Source organism: Eubalaena glacialis, chromosome 18 (assembly GCF_028564815.1).
Source record: "Eubalaena glacialis isolate mEubGla1 chromosome 18, mEubGla1.1.hap2.+ XY, whole genome shotgun sequence".
Taxonomy (NCBI): domain Eukaryota; kingdom Metazoa; phylum Chordata; class Mammalia; order Artiodactyla; family Balaenidae; genus Eubalaena; species Eubalaena glacialis.
The window spans coordinates 18,432,072-18,454,583 of NC_083733.1; the positions used below are offsets into that span (position 1 = coordinate 18,432,072).

Sequence of the window (22,512 nt, forward strand, 5' to 3'; positions counted from 1 at the left end):
GTGGACTCTGCCTTCCTGGTAATCACAATCTACTGTGGCGTGGGGAGAAAACCAAATAATCAAAAATACAAATTGTGGTAAGGTGAAGGACATTAACAATAATCCATGAAAATTTAAAAGACCAATTTAGCCAGGCAGTCATTAAAACCTTCCCTGATGTGACATTTGCATTTTTAACAGATAGGAATTAACTAGTTCAGTATGTATAAAAGCCCATTGTAGCTATAAAGAACCGAGCACCACCAACATCAATATGCCTAATAACTGCAGAATTGTTTTATCATCCATGCTGGCATACAGAAGTGCTAGATGCTCTGGCAGACATAATGCCTGCCCTGGGGCCCTTCCCCACACACACCCAGGCACCAGGAGTAGGAGACTGGTTTTCTCTTGTTTCCCTTTTGCAATTTTGTAGCTATTACTCCTGCACTATTATAACTAGTTTATTCTTGCATGAATCTCACACCTGGTTATACTTACCTATACATGCTGACCCAGTAATCCCATTTTGGATATTTATCTCACTCTGGATATTTTAAGAAAAAATTCTATAGAAAAAAAAAGTGGGGGTGCTTAAAGAGGTGAAAGTATTCAATGTCATTATTATAAAACCAATGCCCCAAACTATCCAAATATTATTGCAACAGTAGGGAGTTTGTTAATGGGATCATGAGACTGTGTAGCAACATGAAAAATATTTATAAGGAAGTTTTTTATTTAAGTATGAGACAAGATTTTATCTGCAGTCTAGGCAAATGCAAATAACTGATATATTAAAGTATGAGGGTGTGGGTGAATCTGGGGGATTTAATTTACTGAAACAGTCAAGAAAAACATTCCAAGGCCCTTCATCATTTTGCTTCCACTTGGTCTCCCATCTAACCTATCACCATATCCCTTCATCCATTCACCCCCAAACGACACTGTGTTACATGCACCTCTTTGAACATAACATGGCTCTGGAGACATGAAATTTAGAGGTTAAGAGCTCTGCCTTTGCAGCCAGGCAGTTCTGGGTTCCAAGTCTGAATCTGCCATGGGCAGTACTTTACCTCTCTGGGTTTTTCTCCCCATTATAAAACAAAGATATAATACATGCATTAAGTTTCTTTAATGCAAGCAACAGAAATATAACAAAGGGGGGACTCATTCGACTGATAGTGGGGAGCCCACTGAATCCCAGAAGAGCTTCAGAAATTGAGCCCAGTCCAAGGACCTCAGGAATGAGAAATGAGAACACCATCATGGCAGCTGCATCCTCTCCTGCTACAACAGACCTCTCCGCTCTGGTAAGGAATCAGGCTCCACGTAACTTTAGGCCTTCACCTTACCAGCCTAGCAACCTCAAATTAAAGTATCCTTGCTAAGTCTATTTTGAAAAAATTCTGTCAAAGGACTCTGATTGGCTCAATTGTTCCTGGAACTATCATTGAGCCCCAGGATGTCCTGGCTTGTGTTCCTGTGGTCAGTACAGCAGGGATTGTTACAAGAGGAAGAGGGGGGAAAAAGCCGGGCCAAGACAAGACACCACAAGACCTATTAGGGAACCTGTAAGGATTAAATGAAATGATGGCTATAAAGTACTTAGCACAATGTCTTTCAGGTAGTAAGCAATCAATAAATGCTATTAACTCACCTGGCTGTGATGAGTTTAGCAGTTAATCCCTCTTCCTTGATGCACCACTCTTTAATCTTAGCCAAGTTCTGAAAATGGAAAAAGACAAACTGACTCCCATTCAACTAAGAAGGCTATTTATTGAAATAATACAACGATGTTACAAGGATGTATTTCATATGGCCTAGAAGCTGGGTGTTCATTAAGTGCATGGTGCATGGTTGCTGGGACTAGAGAATCCTCTGCTCAATCAGCCATACATACATCCTGGGCACCCTCCCTGCCAATGATGATATGCTGAGATTCAGAGACTGGTTGGATCTAGGCCAGGCTGCACACACAAACCAGTGGTCTCCTTTAGGTCTTCTGGAACTAAGTCTTTATAAACTTCCACAACAGCTGCGTAGCACTCAACTGGTTACAATTCATGCCATTCTTGCAAACAGTCCACTATGGGGATCCCCAAACAATCAACAGAAAAATGAGTTCCTGATAGGCATCCTAGCCAATCAGTAGAGGAGGTTCCAAGTAGAACTGCCCATTGTCAAACTATGTATCAGACAACACAGGCATGGTCTTGGCATTGTGGTGTATGCTAAGCATGGAACATCATAAACAAGGTATTTTTGAATGGTTAAAGTCTTGGAAGGGCAGATCTGCTATAGAGTATCCCATCTTGCTCCACATATGACAAACTCACTGGGCTGGACTTCCCACATTTCAGGCCCCAGGCACATTTTTCCTGCAGAGAATTATGAAGGATGTTTGGGAGCTGCCTCATGTTGTCCAGGATGACAAAAATGATGGATCCTGCCACCTGGCATGCAAAGAAGCCAGTAGGAAAGGTTCACCATCAACACCACCCCATATCACTCCTCCCCAGGATTCATCATTAGGGCAGGAAAATTTGCTTATCTTGCGGGAAACAGAGGCTCTTTCATGAAAGGGGTCAATTTCTACAGTTGCTTCCAAATTTATCTGCACTACTGTTGCCAATGAACGAACAAAGATTCTGGAAATTCCTTTAGAATAGGCCGTGGGAGGCTTTAGGGGATATTAAGGATTAGAGTGGGCTATTGAAGCTTACCTCACACTTTACTGATGGAAAAGCCCCACAGAACCATAAAAGTTACTTTTTTAATGGTGAAAATTTCCTTGGCACACAAAATGACCCACTACATGCTGATTCCCTAAACCGATTTAAAGGCAAATTTTATGGCAATGGATAATTGGATTTATACTTCTCTACAGTAAAATTAATTTGGGGAAATTTTTTTCTCTTAGTTCTGTGTTGTTTTCCCATTGATTAAATCAATACAGGAAGCTTGGGGCAGTGCTTTTTCATGGGAGGATCACGAAAAGCACAGTAGGAAGACTTAATAATTCTATGAAACTGACATACCTTAGCTGAAGTATGATACTTGGGAAAAGGAAAAAAGTCATTAGTAGTTCAACTATTTACAATTTCTGTTAACATTTTGGTTTGTAAGCTTCCAACAAGCTGCTTTAAATAAGTGTGTGACAAATCTGCATATGTCTTGCTGCCTCTTATGCTTTTATGAATTCCCAAAGTATTCAACTCCTGAGTGCTCATTAAATATTTGTGCATCTGATTTATTTTAAAACTTATTTTAAAGCCCTGAATTCCAAAATATCTTTTCAGTGGCAAGACCATGGGGCCAAACATCCAGGAGACCTGCATTTTCCACCCAGCTTTGCCGCTATAAACTGTATCATGCTGTGCAACCACTTCACATCTTTGGCTTTCAGTTTCTTCATCTGTACAATGAAGCGGTTGGACCAGTTGATCTAATTCTTTGAATGGTGAATTCCTGGAGGTGAAACTGGTTTCCATGGTAAATTTAACATAAGAGCTGCAGTTAAATGCAGCTGTCAAGCAATTGAAAAATGAGTTTTGGTCACTACCATGGGAGTTTTATTTATTTTTTAAAAAGGCTGTAAACAGTGAGAGTTACAAGTTAAACTGTTGAAAGTTGGTGATCTCCTGCAAACATATATTCAAAAGATTTACAAAGTCCAATATATAGGCATATCATTTCTAACAGGTTATATAAGATGTTTGTAGTTGTTTTTACACACGTCTGTAATCAGATCTGAGAATGTGGCTTTTATTTATTTTCCTGGTTTTTTTTTTTTTTTTTCCCTCTTTTTTGGCTGCACCACATGGCATGCAGGATCTTCGCCGACCAGGGATCGAACCTGTGCCCCCTGCAGTTGGAAGCGTGGAGTCTTAACCACTGGACCACCAGGGAAGTCCCAGAGAATGTGGCTTTTATTAAAAAAAACACTGTCTGCTAGCACAGAGCTTTCTCCACACACAATGTGCACACATACACACACACAATTCATTACATTCTCAAGCTTTCTGTCCAGTAAGAATCCTCTGATACTGAATAGAACAATATTTTAGCTAAAGCTTTTGGCGCATTCCCTAATTTCAAGGTTCCTAGAGTTTATTTCGTGTATGAATTCTCTGATGTTTAGTAAGAGCTGAGCTTCGACTGAAGTTTTTCCCACATTCCTTACAAGCATAGGGTTTTTCTCCAGTATGGATTCTCTGATGATCATGCAGATTAGTTTTCTTTCGGAAAGCTCGCCCACATTCATTACATTCATAGGGTTTTTCTCCAGTGTGAGTTCTCTCATGCTGAATGAGGGATGAACTCTGACTGAAGGCTTTACCACAGTCGATACATTCATAGGGTTTCTCTCCAGTGTGGGTTCTCTCATGTTGAGTCAGTGATGAGCGTCGACTGAAGGCTTCTCCACATTCATTACATTCATAGGGTTTTTCTCCAGTATGAATTCTGTGATGCTCTATGAAACTCGTACTCCTTTTGAAAGCTTTCCCACATACATTACATTGATAGGGTTTCTCGCCAGGATGAGAAACAGGTTGTTGACTGAAGGCCTGCTCACAATCATAGGGGTTTTCTCCAGTGTGGATCCTCTGATGGTCAGAGAAGTCTGTAATGTGGCTGAAGTCTTCCCCACAATCATTGCAATGATAGGATTTCACTTCAGTGAGAGTGTTTTCACCTTGAGTAAGAGATGAGCTCTTGAAATCTATGCTGTAGTTATTGCTTTGGTAAGGTTTGCCTCTCTTATGAATCCTCATATGTTTATAAAGGGATGGGCTCTGACCAAAAGCCCTCCCACATATGCTACATTCAAAAGGTTTCTCTCCTGTGTGAGTCCTCTCATGCTGGACAAGGGAAGAACATCGACTAAAGGCTTTCCCACATTCCTTACATTGGAAGGGTTTCTCTCCACTATGTGTGACCTCATGCTGAGTGAGGGATGTGCCATGCCTAAACGACCTACCACACAAGTTACATCGATATGGTTTCTCTCCAGTGTGAATTCTCTGGTGTTGAACAAGGGAGGAGCTGCGCTGGAAGGCTTTCCCACAGAGACTACACTGATAGGGTTTCTCTCCAGTATGAGCATTCTCATGCTGACCGAGGGATGAGCTATGCCTGAAGGCCTTCCCACACACATTACATTCAAAGGGTTTCTCCCCAGTGTGAATTCTCTGATGCTCAGTAAGTTGTGTCTTCCAGAGGAAGGTTTTCCCACAGTCAGTACATTCATGGTGTTTCTTTCCAGGATAAATTCCCTGATCTGTACTGTTGGGGAAAGTTCCATCTCCTTTATGAGTTTTCTCATGTTTAGTCAGTGATGACCTATGAATAAAGGCTTTTCTACATTTATTACATTTATAAGGTTTCTTTTTTGCAAGGATATTATTCTGACTAAGTAAGTCTGAATTATGTCCCAAATTGCTCCCAAATGTATCACATTCATTAGACCTTGGAGGAATGTTCAGTTGTGTAACCAGGTCTGTGTTCAATCTAGAATTTTCAACAAATTTATTTTGCTCACAAGCTTCCTCTGGTGTGATTATTTTCTTCTGGGTGGAGGCATCTGGCCCCAAATGTCTCTTCCAGTTTTCCTTGTGCCTCTCTAACTGGCCATTAACATCCCAAGTGTCTTCTAACGTGGCACATGAGGGATCATCTGTGCTAAGGGATACTTCAGATATGCTCTGCTGCAGATTTGAAGATTTGGCTTCAGGCCTGGTCTTCCAGTCTGAAAGAAATCCAAAGTGCAAAAGTCCCCTATTCCCTCCTGTTAAAACGAACTGCTACAGTAGGAATGAGGAAGTAAAAGAGATATAAGTTATACATCACTCTGTTTTGAAATTAGTCCTGTAGCTTCAGGAGAAGACCCAAAATGGAGAAAGGAAGAGTGGAGAGAGGTGACAATGCAGACTGCAGATCCAGAGTGAAGAATAAGTCCAGAATGAGGAAGCCCATGTAGGAGGGCTTGTTAGGGAGTAGGGAACAGGTGAGCAAGACAGAGTTAGGCACAGATACAAACGGAATAGGATCGTGGTCCGTCTTGCAGAGTCCTATCTGCTATCCATGCCTCCCGTCCATTTTACAAACTGCCATGGAATCTATCTTCCTAATACATTCATTTCATAATTTCTTTAAAGTCACCTCTGAGGCTTCAGATCTTCAAACCCTGCAGAGAAAATCTGCAGCCAGTGATCTAACTGAAATGATTCTTTGACATAACTGGAGATCAAGGGCTATACTTCCCATGGAGAAAAAAAAGTAATATTTCAGGAGGCAAATCATCCTTGCCCTTACACACAGAGCTGCGGTTTTAGTCTATTTGAGTTCTGATTCTACATTAATCACCTCTCTTAACCAAAAACAATTTATTTTAATCTGCCTAAAAAACTGATCTCTAAACCTCTGTTTAACCTCAAAATACTAATAGCAGAAAATTAATTAATGTCTAGGTTCTAAGAATGGTAACCTTTTAAAAACTAAGGGGAGGGAGGTTTCTGGAATGATGGAGATGTTCCATATCAACAGAAGTTTGGGTTGGATGGGAGAATGCACCTGTCAGAATCAAATGGATGGTACATATATAAGAGGTATATATTTCACTGTATATAATATTTTCTAAAAAAAAGAACTATGAACAAATATTGAACTCTAGTCAATGATATACATGTTGAAGCATGTAGGGGTGAAATGTACTCATGTATGCAACTCACTAGGAAATGCATCAAAGGTAAGACAGATTAATAGATAGATGGACGAAGAGATATGTGATAAAGCAAATATAACATGTTAACAACTATAGCACCATGGTGGTAGGTATATGGTGTTCACTGTATAGTTTTTTCAACTTCTCAAATGTTTGAAAATTTGCACAATAAAATATTAGGAGGGGAAAAAAAACCCCAGTAACTAAGGAGCCCTAAACTCCCAAATTCCTTACCCTGGAACAAGACTCAATTCTAAATTTCTGAGTACAGAGAATGTTTTGTATTCCTTTTAGAATCCTTCTCAGTGGGACATTTAAGAAATGTTTGTTGAAATGAATGAATGAGAAAGTTCTCTCCCAGCAAGATTCCATAACAATCAATCAAGTAATTTTCTGACTGCCTTCTATATGCTCTGCAATACAAACAGAAAATATTTAGAAATATAATAAATAGACTCTCCAGGAGCTTAAAAATCTAAGAATAAAAACAAGACTCAATCTTTTGACGACTTAAAAAAAAAACCCATCAGATGGCACATATTAAATCTGAATTTGTGTGGTAGAGATGATATAAATGGTATTTGTGATCAGGGAAGAAACAAATAAATATATTAGCAAATATTAAGTTGTATGGATTAGACAGACCTTGAACTTAAAGAATAGGTGGCTTTGGATAGGCACAAAGTATTATCTAATGAGGGAAACTATATGCTACTTACAGAGAACATCGAGAAAAAGTTCAACCTAGGTGGAGCTTTTTTTAGCAGGAATAGAAAGATAATACTGGAAGGGATGATGGGGACCTTTAAATCAAGGGAGTTTCTGCTTCCTATAATGAGGTACAGGGAGTAATAGCAAAGTTCTTTCAGAGGTGGCTGGTTTAGGAAGATAAAGCATTAAAATCCAATATGGTCCATGAAGTGATGAATAGATAAACAAAATGTGATATATCCATACCATAAAACATTACTCAGCAATACAAAGGAATGAAGTTCTGATACATGCTACAATATGAATGAACCTTGAAACATTATGCTAAGTGTAAGAAGCCAGTCACAAAGGGCTACATATTATGATTCCATATATAGAAAATATCCAGAATAGGCAAATCCATAGAGATAAAAAGTAGATTAATGGTTGCCAGGAGCTGGGGGGTATGGGGAATGGAAAGTGACTGCTAATGGGTATAAGATTTCTTCTTGGGGTGTTGAACATGTGCTGCTTAGATAGTGGTGATGGCTGCACAACTCTGTACATATCCCAAACAACCACTGAAATGTACACTTTAGAAGGGTGAATTTTATGGTATGTGAATTATATCTCAATAAAACTATGATTTAAAAAATCCAGTATGGATTACAAAAAGATAAGATTGAGTGAGCAATTTCAACTGGGAATTATAGTAATCTAAGTCTGCGGCTTGGTTTAGGATGTCACCAGTCCAAGTTAAAAGGGAGGAAAACCTAAGATACTTCTCAAAGGAGGAAAATAACTTGGGTTGAAAGAAAAAGACTAGACTGACTATGGTGTCTGGCCTGAGGGACTGGAATCCTGGTAATTTCTAATGGGCAAGGGGAGAAATGGATAATGGGCAATGTAGCAAAATGTGCTGACTGGGGATGCAAGATGATTAATTTAGATTTTACACTTTTAATAAGAACGTTGTGGGACTTACAAGTGGAGGGGTCCTGTGAGAAGAAAATAAAAGTGACCAGGGTACAAGTAAGGATGATTCTGAGTCTACAGCACACAATAAAGAGCTGCAACTACCAGAAGGCAGGCACCCTTTTATAGTGAGGTAATACAGAAAGAAAGGAGAGGAAGCCGGAAGGCAGGCTCCTTAAGGTAGATTCACTAAGAGGGAAAAGCAAGAAAAGCCAAAGACCCAAAGCCAAGAAGCATTGAATGAGTGGGGAAACCAGGAGAGGATAATACTCCAGGAACTGTGGAGGGAGGAAATGAATCAAATGGACAGGAGTGCAGGATGGAAGGAGGATGATGTTGCTTGCCAGACAGGTGGTACAGGGGTGCAGTCAGGGAAAGAAGTCTGGAGGGAGGGAGAATCAAGGTTATGGGTATTTCCTACAAGTCTGGCGCATCCGACAGTGAAAGCAGCAAGAAAAAACAAGGAGGAGACATGGAAGTTCAATTAATGTCTGAATGAGTAAGAAAAGAGATCTCTAAATAATGAAGGGGGACTGAGGACACCAGAGGAGAAAATAATCCAGAAGTAGGGATATAGGATAGGGAGAGATGGTATTCTGAGTGTAGAACAAAGGGCTACTTTCAGAAAGGAAAAAGAGGTACCTTTTCTTCCAAGACCTACCAGCAGCAAGACACCCTAATGGAGAAGGGAGACATACAGAGGTGTCATCCAGGAGACGGTCCAACCTCTTCTACAGGTCTAGGCGCTCCCAAGGCAGCAATCTGAAGGTGCTTCCCTCTCCCTCAGCTGTGCCATTGTCTTACATGCTTGATTCTCCCTCATTTACCTGGACAGAAAGGTCTTTGGATTTCTCCCTCTGCTATCCATGGCTCTTCTCCTTGCTCCAATTTGAAGATCACCTCTGGCTTGGAAACTTGATATCCTGCTCATGGGTAAATACACAAGATTTGGTTGTTTGTGCAAGTAGACAAAGAACCCTCTACAAGTCAGTACTAGGCCTTGATCCTCAGGAACTCTGAAGGGAAAAAATGGTGCAACTTGAGGAGTCATGCAATCAAATGGCCTATTTCCAGTTCTGCAAAAGACAGACCTTTTACCTAAAGAGCAGGCTCAGAAACCCATAAAGCTGGGTCCCAACAAGATGAACAAGCTCTAACCCTGTACACTCTGCTCACAGTCACCCAAACTATGAGTCCCACAACCTTAGCAACTGAGAAAGGAAAGACCCACCAATACATAGACAATGAGATGTGGTCCTTACCAAGAGAAACCAAGTGGCTATAGTTCTCCAGCATCACATCCCTGTACAAGCGCCTCTGAGCGGGATCCATGTGGTGCCATTCTTCCTGGGTGAAGTTCACAGCCACATCTTTAAATGTCACTGATTCCTGTAGGAACACATTCCTGCTCAAGTAGGGATCAACCCCACAAATGTTCCCATGGCAAAACTGGGAACCTACTGTAGGGTCTATCACAAATGGTGATCACATGTGTGATATCCTGAGGGGGCAATGTTGGGTTAAATATACTAGTTGTTACACAATTTTATAGAGAATCTAATATGGCAGGCAGGAAAGTCATGAGGGGCAATGTGTCCCGCAATCCTGTAAGCCTACTTAGTTTTCTTCTTGTTCCCTTCAAAGCCAAGCCTTTCCTATACAATCACCAATTCCTCACTGCCCATGTGCTTCCTTTGGTACAAAACCCAAATACAGCAGGGAATAAAAAGTGACAGCCCTCCTTCACCCCCATCACCAATCCCACAAACTCCCTACAAATAACCATTGTTAACAGTTTGGTGTATACACTTAACAGTCCCTTTCCATGTTACACACACACACACACACACACACACACACACACACACACACAGTCTTGTTTTGTGAAATATCATATAAATTGTTCTACATCCTGCTTTTCACATTTAGCTATGTATCTTGGAAGTCTTTCCTTAGTGCTATGTATAATTTCACCTTATTTCTTTGAATTGCTTCATAGCACCCCAGAGTACAGCTGTACCATAACACACCCATTGCCTAAAACCCATAGCACCCCACTGTACTAAAAACAAGATTCAAACTCCCCCATCACTCACTGGGCTCTGGTCATGCTGACCTTGCCCTGAATATATCAAGCTTGTTCCCACCCTGGGCCTTGGGATCGCGACATGGTTGACAACCAGTCAACCTAAACCATGTTTAGGTCTCAGGTCCAGCATCACCGCCTCAGAAAAGGTGTCTTAGCACCTCCCTCTAATTTACTATGCATCATATTACCATGCTTAATTTTTCTCCTAAAACAGGTATCGCTCACTGTCCAAATTCCTGCCACCTGAACTCAGGAACCAAATAGATTCAGATGAAAAAGGATGCTTGTACTTCTAATCATTATCTGAGATTTGTTAGCTTTTCTGTCTCCCCAATTGCAAGTTCTGTGAGAACAGGGACTTTACCTATCTTATTCACAGCTATATGCCCCCCAGTGCCTAGACTGATGCCCAGCACATAGTGGATGCTTAGAAAAACTTGGTGAATGAATAAATGGACCAGTTCTTATTATTAGATATTTGGATTAGTTCCAATATTTTGCTATTACAAACATTACTGCAATACATACTCTTTGTGCAAATATATTAGAATTCCTGTAGGCTAGCTAGCTAGAATTGGAATTTCTAGGTCAAAGATTTTTTCATGCTTTACTCCACTCCAATCACTTCTTCCTCACCACCCACCGAAACTGGCTGAGGACCCTCGTGCCTTTGAATAGTCAGTTCTGATGCTCACAGGTTGATTTCTGTCTTGCCTCACCAGGCCTTGTTAAGCCATGGGACACCTGTCACTATGCCCAACTTGAAATATCTCCTTTGGTCCCGGTTAGATTTCTACCTCAAGAAGTACATAATAAAGTATGTAAAGACAATCAGCATGAAAAGACACTGAAAGCAGAGCCATGAGTTCGCTGGAGCAGTGAGGGAAAGTTACGTGAAGGTTTCTGCCTTATTCCATGCCTTCCTCCCATGTGCTTAGCTATAGCTTAACTGGACTTCTGTTTCCTGGAAGATATAATTCTCTCCCCACCCTCCCATCCGTCTTTCCCTTGCTAATTCCATACTTCGGGTGGAGGTTAGCAGATCTTCAGTGAGGTTTTCTGATTCCCCAATGGAGGGTCAATCCCCATATCATGTGTTTTAAGCCACTTTGCACGTCCACAATTCAAACAGACCTAATAATCTACTTAATGCTTGTTTTCCTAGTTAGATGGTGAGCATCGTGAGAGCAGGGACTCTACTTTTCCTTTTTTTTGAACTCTAGAATACCAACGTCTAGCAAGTACCTGACCCAACACTAAATATCTGTTTCCTGACTGAGTTGAGCCTTAAGGAGATGGCTGAGATCTGAATTTTAGAGAAAAGGAGAGTGGCCCCATCTCCTACTGAGTGAGGTGCATGACCACATCCGTACACAACAATGGCTCCTCCGTATCACATTTCTGCTCAACACTGCGGCTGTGTCCCCACAAGAACAGAGAAGGGTTGAAACGTGGCAGATTTTTCTGACAGAGGTCAGGGATCTGACTGTGCCAGGTAAGATGATACCAGATGCTAAAAAAAAAGACACTAGATATTTACTAGGTGCCTGGCTTTACCATATGCACCATGGCAGAATAAAAATGCAAAAGAAAAACACTGCAGTCCTTGAATAGGTTTCAGTTTATTTTAAAATGTGTTGTTTATTAGAGCACGATATGAGACAATACATAGTAAAGTGGGTGCTACCAGCGTTCTGGGCAGGGAAAACTGGGTACAGGAGAGAAGCTTCAAGGTAGGCTATGCACTGGGCCTTAAGAGGTAAGTACCATTAGGATGGGAGAAAAAAGAGTGGGAATCCAGTCCAGGGACTGAGAAGTTAGAGAAGGGAGGCTGGATTTGGGATGCACATGGCTAGCAGAGAAAAGGTTTGGACCAAGGCAGACATTTTAAGTTAGGCTGTGAGAAGTAACATCTTTCCACTCCTACTCTGTCCTCTAAACTTACAGCCCCTTTGGTTTAGAAACACAGAGCTGGCAGCCAACCTGGATTCCTTTGCTTCGTTGGTTCCCCGTATTTAACACATGGCCTCCTGACTTTATTCTGCTTCCCCAAATAGGTTGAACTAATGTTAAAGAATGTGCTGACCAGTAAACAAATGTCTAGTCCAGGCCACTCATTTCTTGCCCTGGCAGGACAACTAACTTCTGTTCTACTACTCACGGTCCCACCAACTCTTTCCTGTGTACTATCAGAGTCACTTCTCTAAAACAAATTTGATCAGGCATACAAACCTTTAATTTCTTCCCATTTTTCCCTATTCTTACCGCCCTCACCCTAGTCCATGCCACCATCACCTCTTACCTGGACCACTGCTACTATCTCCTACCTTGTCTCTCCTTTTCCACTCATGCCCCACCCCTCCAAAGTCTGTTTTCCATATAACTACTAGACTCATCTTGTTAAAACCTTTCAGAGCAAGTCATTCCTTTGCTTAAAAGCCTCCAATGGCATCCCAATTCATCCCAAGTAAAAGCCAAGGTCTCTATAGTAGCTACACAGCCCTTCACAATCTGGCCCCCCACTATCTCCCTGACTTCATCTTGAACCTCATCCCTAACCTACTGCTCTCTTACCTTTACTCACCCTGCCCTCCTTACAACTCCTGGAACATACCACACATGCTTCTGCCTTGAGGTCTTCGCTCTGCCTGTTCCTTGACTTGGAAGCCTCTTCCTGCAGATATGCATGTGGCCCCCCACTCACTTCCTTCCGCTTTTTGTTCATATGTCACCTCACCAGAGCCAATGTCCCTGACCACGCTATATAAAACAGCGCCCCCCCCCCAACCTTGCACTGTCACTCTCTGTTCTTTTCCTTTTCATAGTCCTTACACCTGACGTGTCATATTTTGTTTACAGTCTGCATCCCACAGCAGAATGTAAATTCCAGGAGAGTAGGAATATTACCTATTTTCTTTATGGCTGAATCTCCATTGGCTACAAGCGGCCGGGCACATAGTGGGTGCTCCATAAATATTTAATAAATTTTCCTTGAGATTAAAAACTAGACTCCTTAGTGTGAGCTTCTGAGCTCTTCCAACCTAGTCCTCACCTTACTTCTGCAGCCTCAGCTCTGGCTTCTCTTCCCCTTGTACACCATGAGTCAGTGTGCAGAACACTTACACCTCCTTGAAAAAAAAAGATCTCTCTCTTCTGCAAGTGCTGCTTCAAAATGTTCGGCCTTCCCTCCTCTGCCTGCTAACACTCACTCTCCCACCAAGACTCAGTCAAGTTCTCTCCTCAGGGGCTCCATTTCTACCTCCAGGTCTAGGCTAACCCCCGCCCCCCAGCTCCCCTCCCTAGGCCTCTCTTCAGCACAGCTCATAAGACACTACCTTATGGCGACTGTTACCTATTGTTCACTGTGCTTCTAGAGGGTCAAGACCTTGTCTCAGGCGCCTTCGAATCTCCAGAGGTCAGAACCATTTTGGTACATAACGGACAGTCAGTGGTCTGCAAGATTAAATAGGTAAAATGTACTCTGAGATCCTTGGTGTGAGTTAGCCACTCTGAATCAAAGCAACTTTAGGGCATTCCCAATGCAGGTCACACCTCAGACTGTAATAAAATGATCCAATGATGTCTTGTAAACACTGTTTACCCTTCTTCCAGATTTAACTGGACCTCATAATCAACACCTTTTAAAAATTAACAAGAAGTATTAAATGTTCCCCTTCCTCATGCTGACATAAAGAGGACCTTGGCCAAATGATGGAGCCCAAAGCAAAGAACTGGAAACAGCACATACTAAGTTAAGAAGTTAAGTGCGTAATATCCTTGGGCAAATCACAGACCTCCTGGAGATCCAATTTTCTCGTCTATAACATAGATTCCCTGAACTGAAGAAATAAGAGTTTTAAGAGCAGAAGGGTGAAAGAGTACATCCAGAAAGGACATGTCCAACTATAAAAGGACACGCTCCTCCAACTCTAGCATATACCATCCCTGCAGGAGAAATCCCCTAAAACTATAACTCAGGAAACTTTGTAGTTTTGCAACTTGGCAAAGCTCAAAACCAGAGCCTGGGAGCTAATGAGTAAAAATAATCTAGTTATTTATATCACGTATTTTTAAATACTGTATTTATACTACATATAACATTTTTATTTATTATATTTAATATAACTATTAAATATAACATTTAATTTTTATACTACATACAATTATTGTAATATAAAAACTACCCCCCTCTAAGACCAAGTTACTTTAACCAATTAGAATACATTAAATTTACTGGGATACAGTGTGGCATTTTCACTCAAGTACTCGGTGCTCTATGATACTGGACAATAACAGTTTGGTAAGCTGAGAGTTAACAGCGTCCCTAACAAGTGCGAACAGAGAGAAGTAACATGATTACTGTTAGCCTTCACACACATACACAGATGCCCTACTGAGGCTAATGGCATCATCATCTACAGTATCCCAACTGGAAACCTGGACCTTACCCTTGACTCTTCATTTTTCCTTTATGCCCTAGAATTACCAACAGCCTCAAAAATGTCTCCTACATTCAGTCCCTTCCCTTCATCTTTCAAACCAGCTCAAATCCTCCCTTGCCAACAATGGGCAATGGCCTAATGGTCTAGATCTATGCTGTCTAATATGGTAGCCACTTGCCACATGTGAATACTGAGCACTAGTAATGTGGCTAGTCCAAATTAGGACGTGCAATTAAGTGTAAAACACTGGATTTCAAAGAATTAGTACCAAAAAATACATAAAACATCTCATTAAGTACCGAAAAATATATAAAACACCTCATTAATAATTTTAAAATATTTATTCATGTAGAAATGATAAGATTTTGGCTATATGAGGTTAGATAGTATGCATTACTAAAATTAAATTCCCCTGTTTCTTTCTACATTGTGGCTACTAGAAAATTTAAAATTATCCATGTAGCTTATGTTTGTTTTGGACGACACTGTTCTAGGTTGTTCTAGATCTCCACCTCAGGCCATTCTCTCTAGGTGACAGAATCATCTTTTTCTTAAATTCTGCCTGCTGCCACACACCCCATGCTTCCGACAGTGGACTCTCTGCCCTGATTACATCATTCTCTTCCATGTTTCCTTGCCTTTGTACATCCTATTCTGACCATCATGTACTTTCTTCCCTCAGCTCTACAGGATAAATTCCAAGTCATCCTTCTAGAACCAGTTCAATGGTCCCTTCCCTTCTGAAGCTTTTCCAGATCCCTGTCACCTTTAGTATTTGGTCCACATCTCAATTTCAGAACTATAGCTATATTTTCATGTTTTTCTCCCTCAACAATTTCTCAAACTCCTTTTCATTTCAGTATTTCCAAAACTAAGCATGTTGGAATTTTCCAGAATCACAGGGGCAATTTGGAAAAATTGACCATGCATGAAAGGCCCTACCAGGCAACATTTAAAAGCTCCTTACATGATTCATTATAAAAAAGCAACAATTAACATTTATTGAGCATTCACTGCAGGCCACGCACCCCCTCACTAAATTTCTCACTGAAGCCTTACTGCCACCCCACAGGAAGCAGGTACCTTCTCATGACTGGTTCTGAAGCGTGACCCTGGTTAAGAATACCAGCAGGCACAGAGCAGGCATTCTAAAAATGTCTGCTGAGTGAATGAATAGAGTCTGGGTAATTCTTACCAAAGGAAAACGAGGAGTCATTTTGAGGATTAAAAAAAATTACAGATTAGTGAATTCTATTCTTGGATTATAAATAGCAGAGGCAAATGGCAAAACGATGGCATTAACAGCCAAATCTAAAAGCTGGCTTCTCTTAAATACTGGCTGAACAAAAAAACCTCTGACAAATATACTAAAAGAAGAAATAAAAAAATAAATCAATTTAAAAATAAGGGGAAGGGGCTTCCCTGGTGGCGCAGTGGTTAAGAATCTGCCTGCCAACGCAGGGGACACGGGTTCGAGCCCTGGTCCGGGAAGATCCCACATGCCGCGGAGCAACTAAGCCCATGCGCCACAACTACTGAGCCTGCGCTCTAGAGCCCGCGAGCCACAACTACTGAGCCTGCGCGCCTAGAGCCCATGCTCCGCAACAAGAGAAGCCACCGCAATGAGAAGCCCGCACACCACAACGAAGAGTAGCCCCAGCTCTCCACAACTAGAGAAAGCCCGTGCGCAGCAACGAAGACCCAACGCAGCCATAAATAATTAATTAATTAAAAAATAATAATAAGGGGAGGGACTTCCCTGGTGGCACAGTGGTTAAGAATCCGCCTGCCAATGCAGGGGACATGGGTTCGATCCCTGGTCCGGGAAGATCCCACATGCCGCAGAGCAACTAAGCTCGTGCGCCACAACTACTGAAGCCTGTGCACCTAGAGACTGTGCTCCGCAACAAGAAAAGCCACCACAATGAGAAGCCCGCGCAACGCAACGAAGAGTAACCCCCGCTCGCCACAACTAGAGAAAGCCTGTGCACAGCAACGAAGACCCAACACAGCCAAAAATAAATAAATAAATAATAAATTAATTTTAAAAAATAATAAAAAAATAAAATAAAAATAAAAATAAAGGGATAAACCAGTAAAATACCCAGCAGTGTGTTAAGAAATGTGAAAGATCTTAGTGAAGTGGATAATTTTTAAATCCTAAATCACCAATGTTGACACAAAAAAGGAGAGAAATTGAGGAAGAAACAGAGAAAACTGTTCCCAAGTCATCCTCCTTATAAAAATCCTGAATCTAAATGTTTTATAGGTAAATTCTTTCAAAAGACAGAAAAAGATGAAAAGCAATCTGAATGTTTCTACAAATTAAGGATAAGCAAGCCACCAAAACCTGCCAAAGATCTCTCTCTCGTAAAAAAAAAAATTTTTTTAATTATCTATTGTAACCAATGTGATTTTATCCCAGTATTATTTGTAATAGCAGAAACTTTATAAGCAACCTAAATGTCCTCTGAGAAATGGTTAAATTTTAGTATATCATACAAAGCAGTATAATACAGCCATAAAAGTGATTTAAAAAAACAAAAGAAAAATCCTCATAAAAATTAGATGAAATTTAAAATGTTGTAATTGAGGGGACTTCCCTGGTGGTCCAGAGGTTAAGAATTTGCCTTCCAATGCAGGGGACCCGCGTTCAATCCCTGTTTGGGGAACTAAGATCCCACATGCCATGGGGCAAATAAGACCGCGTGCCACAACTACTGAGCCCACATGCCACAACTACTGAAGCCCGCGCTCTAGAGCCCGCGAGCCACAACTGCTGAGCCCGCATGCCACAACTTCTGAAGCCCATGTGCCTGGAGCCCATGCTCCACAACAGGAGAAGCCACTGCAAGGAGAAGGCCACCCACAGCAACAAAGGGTGGCCCCCGCTCGCTGCAACTAGAGAAGGCCCGCGCGCAGCAACAAAGACCCAGCACAGCCAAAATAATGGGAAAAATTACATTTTTGCTATGTGAGGAGCAGAAAATGCAGAAAGTATAAAATCACTGCCTGGGGTTAAGTGGTTATTAACGTTCGCTCATGTGACACCCACTTACTGTGTGCGTACTTTGGAGCAAAGGATGAAAGGAGTCAGGTGGCCCTTCTCTAGAAAAGCAGAAAGCCCAGTACGAGATGGATGGGTAAGCACACCACTCCATATGACATGAGACACTACTATGACAAGTGTACATAGGTGTTACAGGAATGCACAAGAGAGGCACTTGACCTTACCCAGGGGAAGGAGGGTCTGAGCTGAAACTTAAAGACCAGCACCAGTCAGCTCAGGAAGAGGTTAAGAAAGGGGACCTCGGTATGGAGGGAGCTTGAATATCCCTGGCCACAAACATCCTGACCTGGTTCAGCAAGTGGCTTGGTTTCCCTGGAGCATCTCGTCTGAGTTTGTGACCTGATCCAGCTTTTGCTGGGTCTGTTCAATCCTGATGACTGAACCACAGAGCTCTCTTGGGATCTGAAGTCAATAGAGACCAGGGCCTGGTCCCTCTGCACTTCCTCCCCTTCAATATAGATCACCAAGAAACCTGGTCTCCATAAGCAGCTTTTTCTTATAAAACTTTCCCCATTTCTTACTTTTCTGGTGGCTTCAACTTTAAGAATGGTAAAAAAAAAAAAAAAAAGAATGGTAAACACCTTTTCAAAATCCTAACTAAAAACATAGTACACACGTAACGGAAAAAAGAATGCATAGTGTTTACACAGCTATAGTTACTAACAATCCATAGATCCCAAGGATTTTGGGGGTATTCCGCCCAGCCCATCTCTGCTCCCATTCCCCTCCCACTGTGGGACCACTTTAGTTATTTGTTAGCTAAGCCCTGGGAGAAGGTCTCAACCACAGGAGTCCCAACTTTCAAACACTTGCTCCTGCACATCATTCACAGCCATCTTTAAAACTAAGAACAGTTAGTTCCCTGCTCAAAAACATTGGCTCAAGCTACAATAGCCTCCTTGCAGCTCCTTGAACACACCAGACACACATCCCACTGTTCCCTCTACCCAGAACACTCTCCCCCAGACCTGAATGTTGTTAACTCCCACACTTCCTTCAAGTCTGCTCAGATGGTAACATCTCAATAAGGATAAGGCTTACCCTGACCACCCTATTTAAATTGCACTCCTTGGACTTCCCTCGTGGCCCAGTGGTTAAGAATCCGCCTGCCAATGCAGAGGACATGGGTTCGATCCCTGGTCCAGGAAGATCCCACATGCTGCGGAGCAACAAAGCCCGTGCGCCACAACCACTGAGCCTGTGTGCTGCAACTACTGAAGCCCACGCACCCTAGAGCCCACGCGCCGCAACTACGAAAGCCCGCGTGCCTAGAGCCCATGCTCCGCAACAAGAGAAGCCACCGCAATGAGAAGCCCGTGCACCGCAACAAAGGGTAACCCCTGCTCGCCACAACTACAGAAAGCCCACACGCAGCCACGAAGACCCAACGCAGCCAATATAAATGAATGAATGAATAAATAAATAAATAGCACTCCTACCACAAGCCCCCAGTTCCCTACTCAATCCCCCTCATCCTTCTCTACTTTTTATCTTTTTTCTAGGGTACTGATGCCTTCTAGGATATCATACAATTTCCTTAATTTTTTGCCTCCTCCTTCTAAGATGTAAGCTCCGGACTTCCCTGGTGGTGCAGTGGTTAAGAATCCACCTGCCAATGCAGGGGGCATGGGTTCGAGCCCTGGTCCAGGAAGATCCCACATACTGCGGAGCACCTAAGCCCGTGTGCCACAACTACTGAGCCTGCGCTCTAGAGCCCACAAGCCACAACTACTGAGCCCGTGAGCCTAGAGCCCCTGCTCGGCAACAAGAGAAGCCACCGCAATGAGAAACCTGCACACCACAACGAAGAGTAACCCCCGCTCGCCACAACTAGAGAAAGCCTGTGCGCAGCAATGAAGACTCAACACAGCCAAAAATAAATTAATTAAATAAATAAATTAAAAAAAAAAAAAAAAGATGTAAGCTCCATGAGAGCAAAGACCATTATAAATTTTGTCCACTAATGTATACCAACCACCTAGAAAAGTGTCTTAACACATCATAGGGGTTCAATGACTATCTGCTGAATGAATGAATGGATTACCAAGGCCAAAGAGAAAAAAGTCCAAACGCCCTTGTATTCTCGTCTATGCAGTGCCTGCAGCCCACACCCACTGTAACACAGGACAATGGTTTCGGATATAGGCCCCTCATCTTCTTGCCTCCCAACCCCTGACCCACAGTCAATCAGCTCTACCCCCACCCCCTTCATTTTCACCTGCTTAGACCCTGCCCCTATTCAAAGGTGAAATCTCCACTGACTCTTCCCACAGGCAGAATTTCCTCTCCCTTCTGCACTCACAGCAGTCCCTGGATCTCTGCAGCAACACCTGACACCACCTTTCTGGTGCTATACTTCTGCATGAGGCTGTCCTCCCCCACTAAATTAACTTCCTGGATAAGTAGTCACATGACTCAACTACTCATCTTTTGCATTCCTCTGAGGGCCAGGCTCAGAGAAGGGGAACCACTGACAAAGGGAAATTTCTGCCTGAAAAGCCCCATTTGTAGGGCCAGTGTTCTGTTCTGTCCTGCCCTCCGTCCCCAGTCATCATCTGCAGCCTGAGTTAGGTAACCCAAGTGAACACTGTCAGGCCATTCCATGAGAATATAACTGAGTGCTTTAGGGAACACAGCTTTAAAAGTGAAGTTTAAAGAGGTCCCTAAAGTTTACTGCTCAGAACACAGATTCATTTTCACCATCAAAAGGCAACTCCCACCCCCACCATGCGGAAATGATCAACACCCCCATGAGGTGTTAAGTGAGTTGAGTCATCTGAATTCTCACAACCTACTGAGGAAACACTTTATACGGAAAGGTGCTGATGACAGTGATTTGCTCTGGCTCTCCTCAAACAAAATAACTGTTTTGTTCTAGTACTGTTACTTGTGTTACTCCTTAAAGCTCACCCCTGTAAAACAAAAACATGTAACAAGAAGTACAAAAATATAAAGACATTATATGCTGTGTTTAATTTCCTGTGAACTGCTTTTAAAGAACACTGGTATTTTCACCTGATTTGTCTCACACCCTAGCAACTAAAATCTGTGATTTTTCCTTAATTGTAAAGAGAGTGTGGATTAAAATACCACCTGAACTTTGTTATATTTTCACTGATAAGAGTCTGTAAATCAATGGGTAAGCTCAGAGTTGTGATGCTTCTAGAAAATGCCTCCTGTCTCACAAGAATAAATGGGTTCACAAATCAGCGTTACGTTAATTAAGTTGAAGGCGGGACATCTGGGGATGTGCATTATTATACCTCTGTTAAAGCAGAAAAAAACATGTAAAGCTACGGGACACGTCCTCCCTTGTTGTTTTCCTCCTTGCCCGGGAAGAGCCCACCTCCAGCCTCTTCCCAGGCAAGTCCAGACCAGGCTTCTTTGGTCCCTTAAGGTCTCTCTGTGGCCCCTGGGTCAGAAGCTAGGGCTCCTCTCTCATTCACTCACAGTCACTTTCCCCTCTACATTTTCTATTCTGTCACCCGACCCTCTAGATTCCTAATGGACAGAGTTCAAGGAATTGGCTTGGCCCTCAGGATTCTCAACACTGACACATCTAATACATCCACTCTTAACTCCTCCCACAAGACCACCCCGCCCTGGTCCCCCTCCTCCCCACAGTGCAGCCCTCCTTTGGGGAAGCCCTTTCCCCCCAGGTCTGGACACCTTGGTTTTGCAAGGCTAGGAGGCTCCGAGGGGGCAAGCAAGCCAGAAAGGGGAGTCGCTCAAGCGGAGAACAATGACTACTCTAAATACGCCCCGGAGTAGGAACGGGCTGCTCACCTGGGGCCTGGCCGTCGGAGGCCTCGGGGCCATTCCTGCGTCGCCGGGCCCGGCTCCTAGACAGGGTCTGGGGAGAGAGGAGAGGGCCCACTCAGCCAGCTGTAACTGCCAACCGCACCGCACCTCGCCAGGCCCGGCCCGCCTCCGCCCCGCAGCCACTTCTCCAGGGAAGAGAGGTGGGGAGGTACGCGGGCCCTGCCTGGGCCTGCCTCCCCCAAACTAAAGGCTCGCCGCCTCCTGGACACCCTCCTCCGGCCACGCCCAGTCCCACCCGCAGGATGGTGGGCGCGGCCGAACGCACGCGCGCAAAGCCCGTGGGAGGTGCCGCCCCAACCCGCGCACTCGGAATCACCGCCTCCTGGGGACTCCGGATTTCGAGACCTCAGGCCCACCCAGGGCTCGGGCCGGCTCCTCCAGCCCCCGGTGCAGGTTCAGTCCTCTGCAACTCTAAAGTCCGAGGGGCGGCCTTCGCCGCACCGCGGCCGGACAATGGCCGCAGCGGCGGGGTAGAGCCGGAAGTGCGCCTGCGCATGCGGAGCCTTTCTCCCGCAACCGCCGGGCCGCGGCGGGCGCGCGACTACACTTCCCAGTGGCCACCGCGCATGGGTCCGATGGAGGCTGCCTGGTCGGACGTTTCGCTTTCCGAGGCGCCCGGGTGGGGACCGCTATCGGGGCCCAATGGGTCGGAGGGTGGGGCTTGAGTACTCCTGCGTCCGCTTATTCCAGTAACAGTCACTGAGCGCCTTCTCTGTGCCAG

General features: G+C 43.3%; 1 protein-coding gene across 8 annotated transcripts; it reads right to left on the bottom strand.

Moving 5' to 3' along the window:
* Positions 1-1,735: 1,735 nt before the first annotated feature.
* ZFP90 (ZFP90 zinc finger protein) lies at positions 1,736-22,297 on the bottom strand. 8 transcript variants are annotated; one of them, XM_061173093.1, is made up of 6 exons: positions 22,098-22,116; positions 21,756-21,822; positions 13,810-13,910; positions 9,631-9,757; positions 9,196-9,291; positions 3,891-5,728 (listed from the first exon to the last, which is right to left on the bottom strand). In XM_061173093.1, the coding sequence occupies exons 4-6, from the start codon at positions 9,698-9,700 to the stop codon at positions 4,083-4,085; spliced, it is 1,812 nt and encodes a 603-aa protein (XP_061029076.1). In that variant the 5' UTR covers positions 9,701-9,757; positions 13,810-13,910; positions 21,756-21,822; positions 22,098-22,116; the 3' UTR covers positions 3,891-4,082. The 8 variants fall into 8 exon arrangements, with proteins under 8 accessions (XP_061029077.1, XP_061029076.1, XP_061029071.1 ...); XM_061173094.1 differs by lacking the exons at positions 3,891-5,728; positions 13,810-13,910; positions 22,098-22,116 and adding exons at positions 1,736-2,432; positions 22,148-22,297; XM_061173088.1 differs by lacking the exons at positions 13,810-13,910; positions 22,098-22,116 and adding an exon at positions 22,148-22,297.
* Between the last annotated feature and the right edge of the window lie 215 nt (positions 22,298-22,512).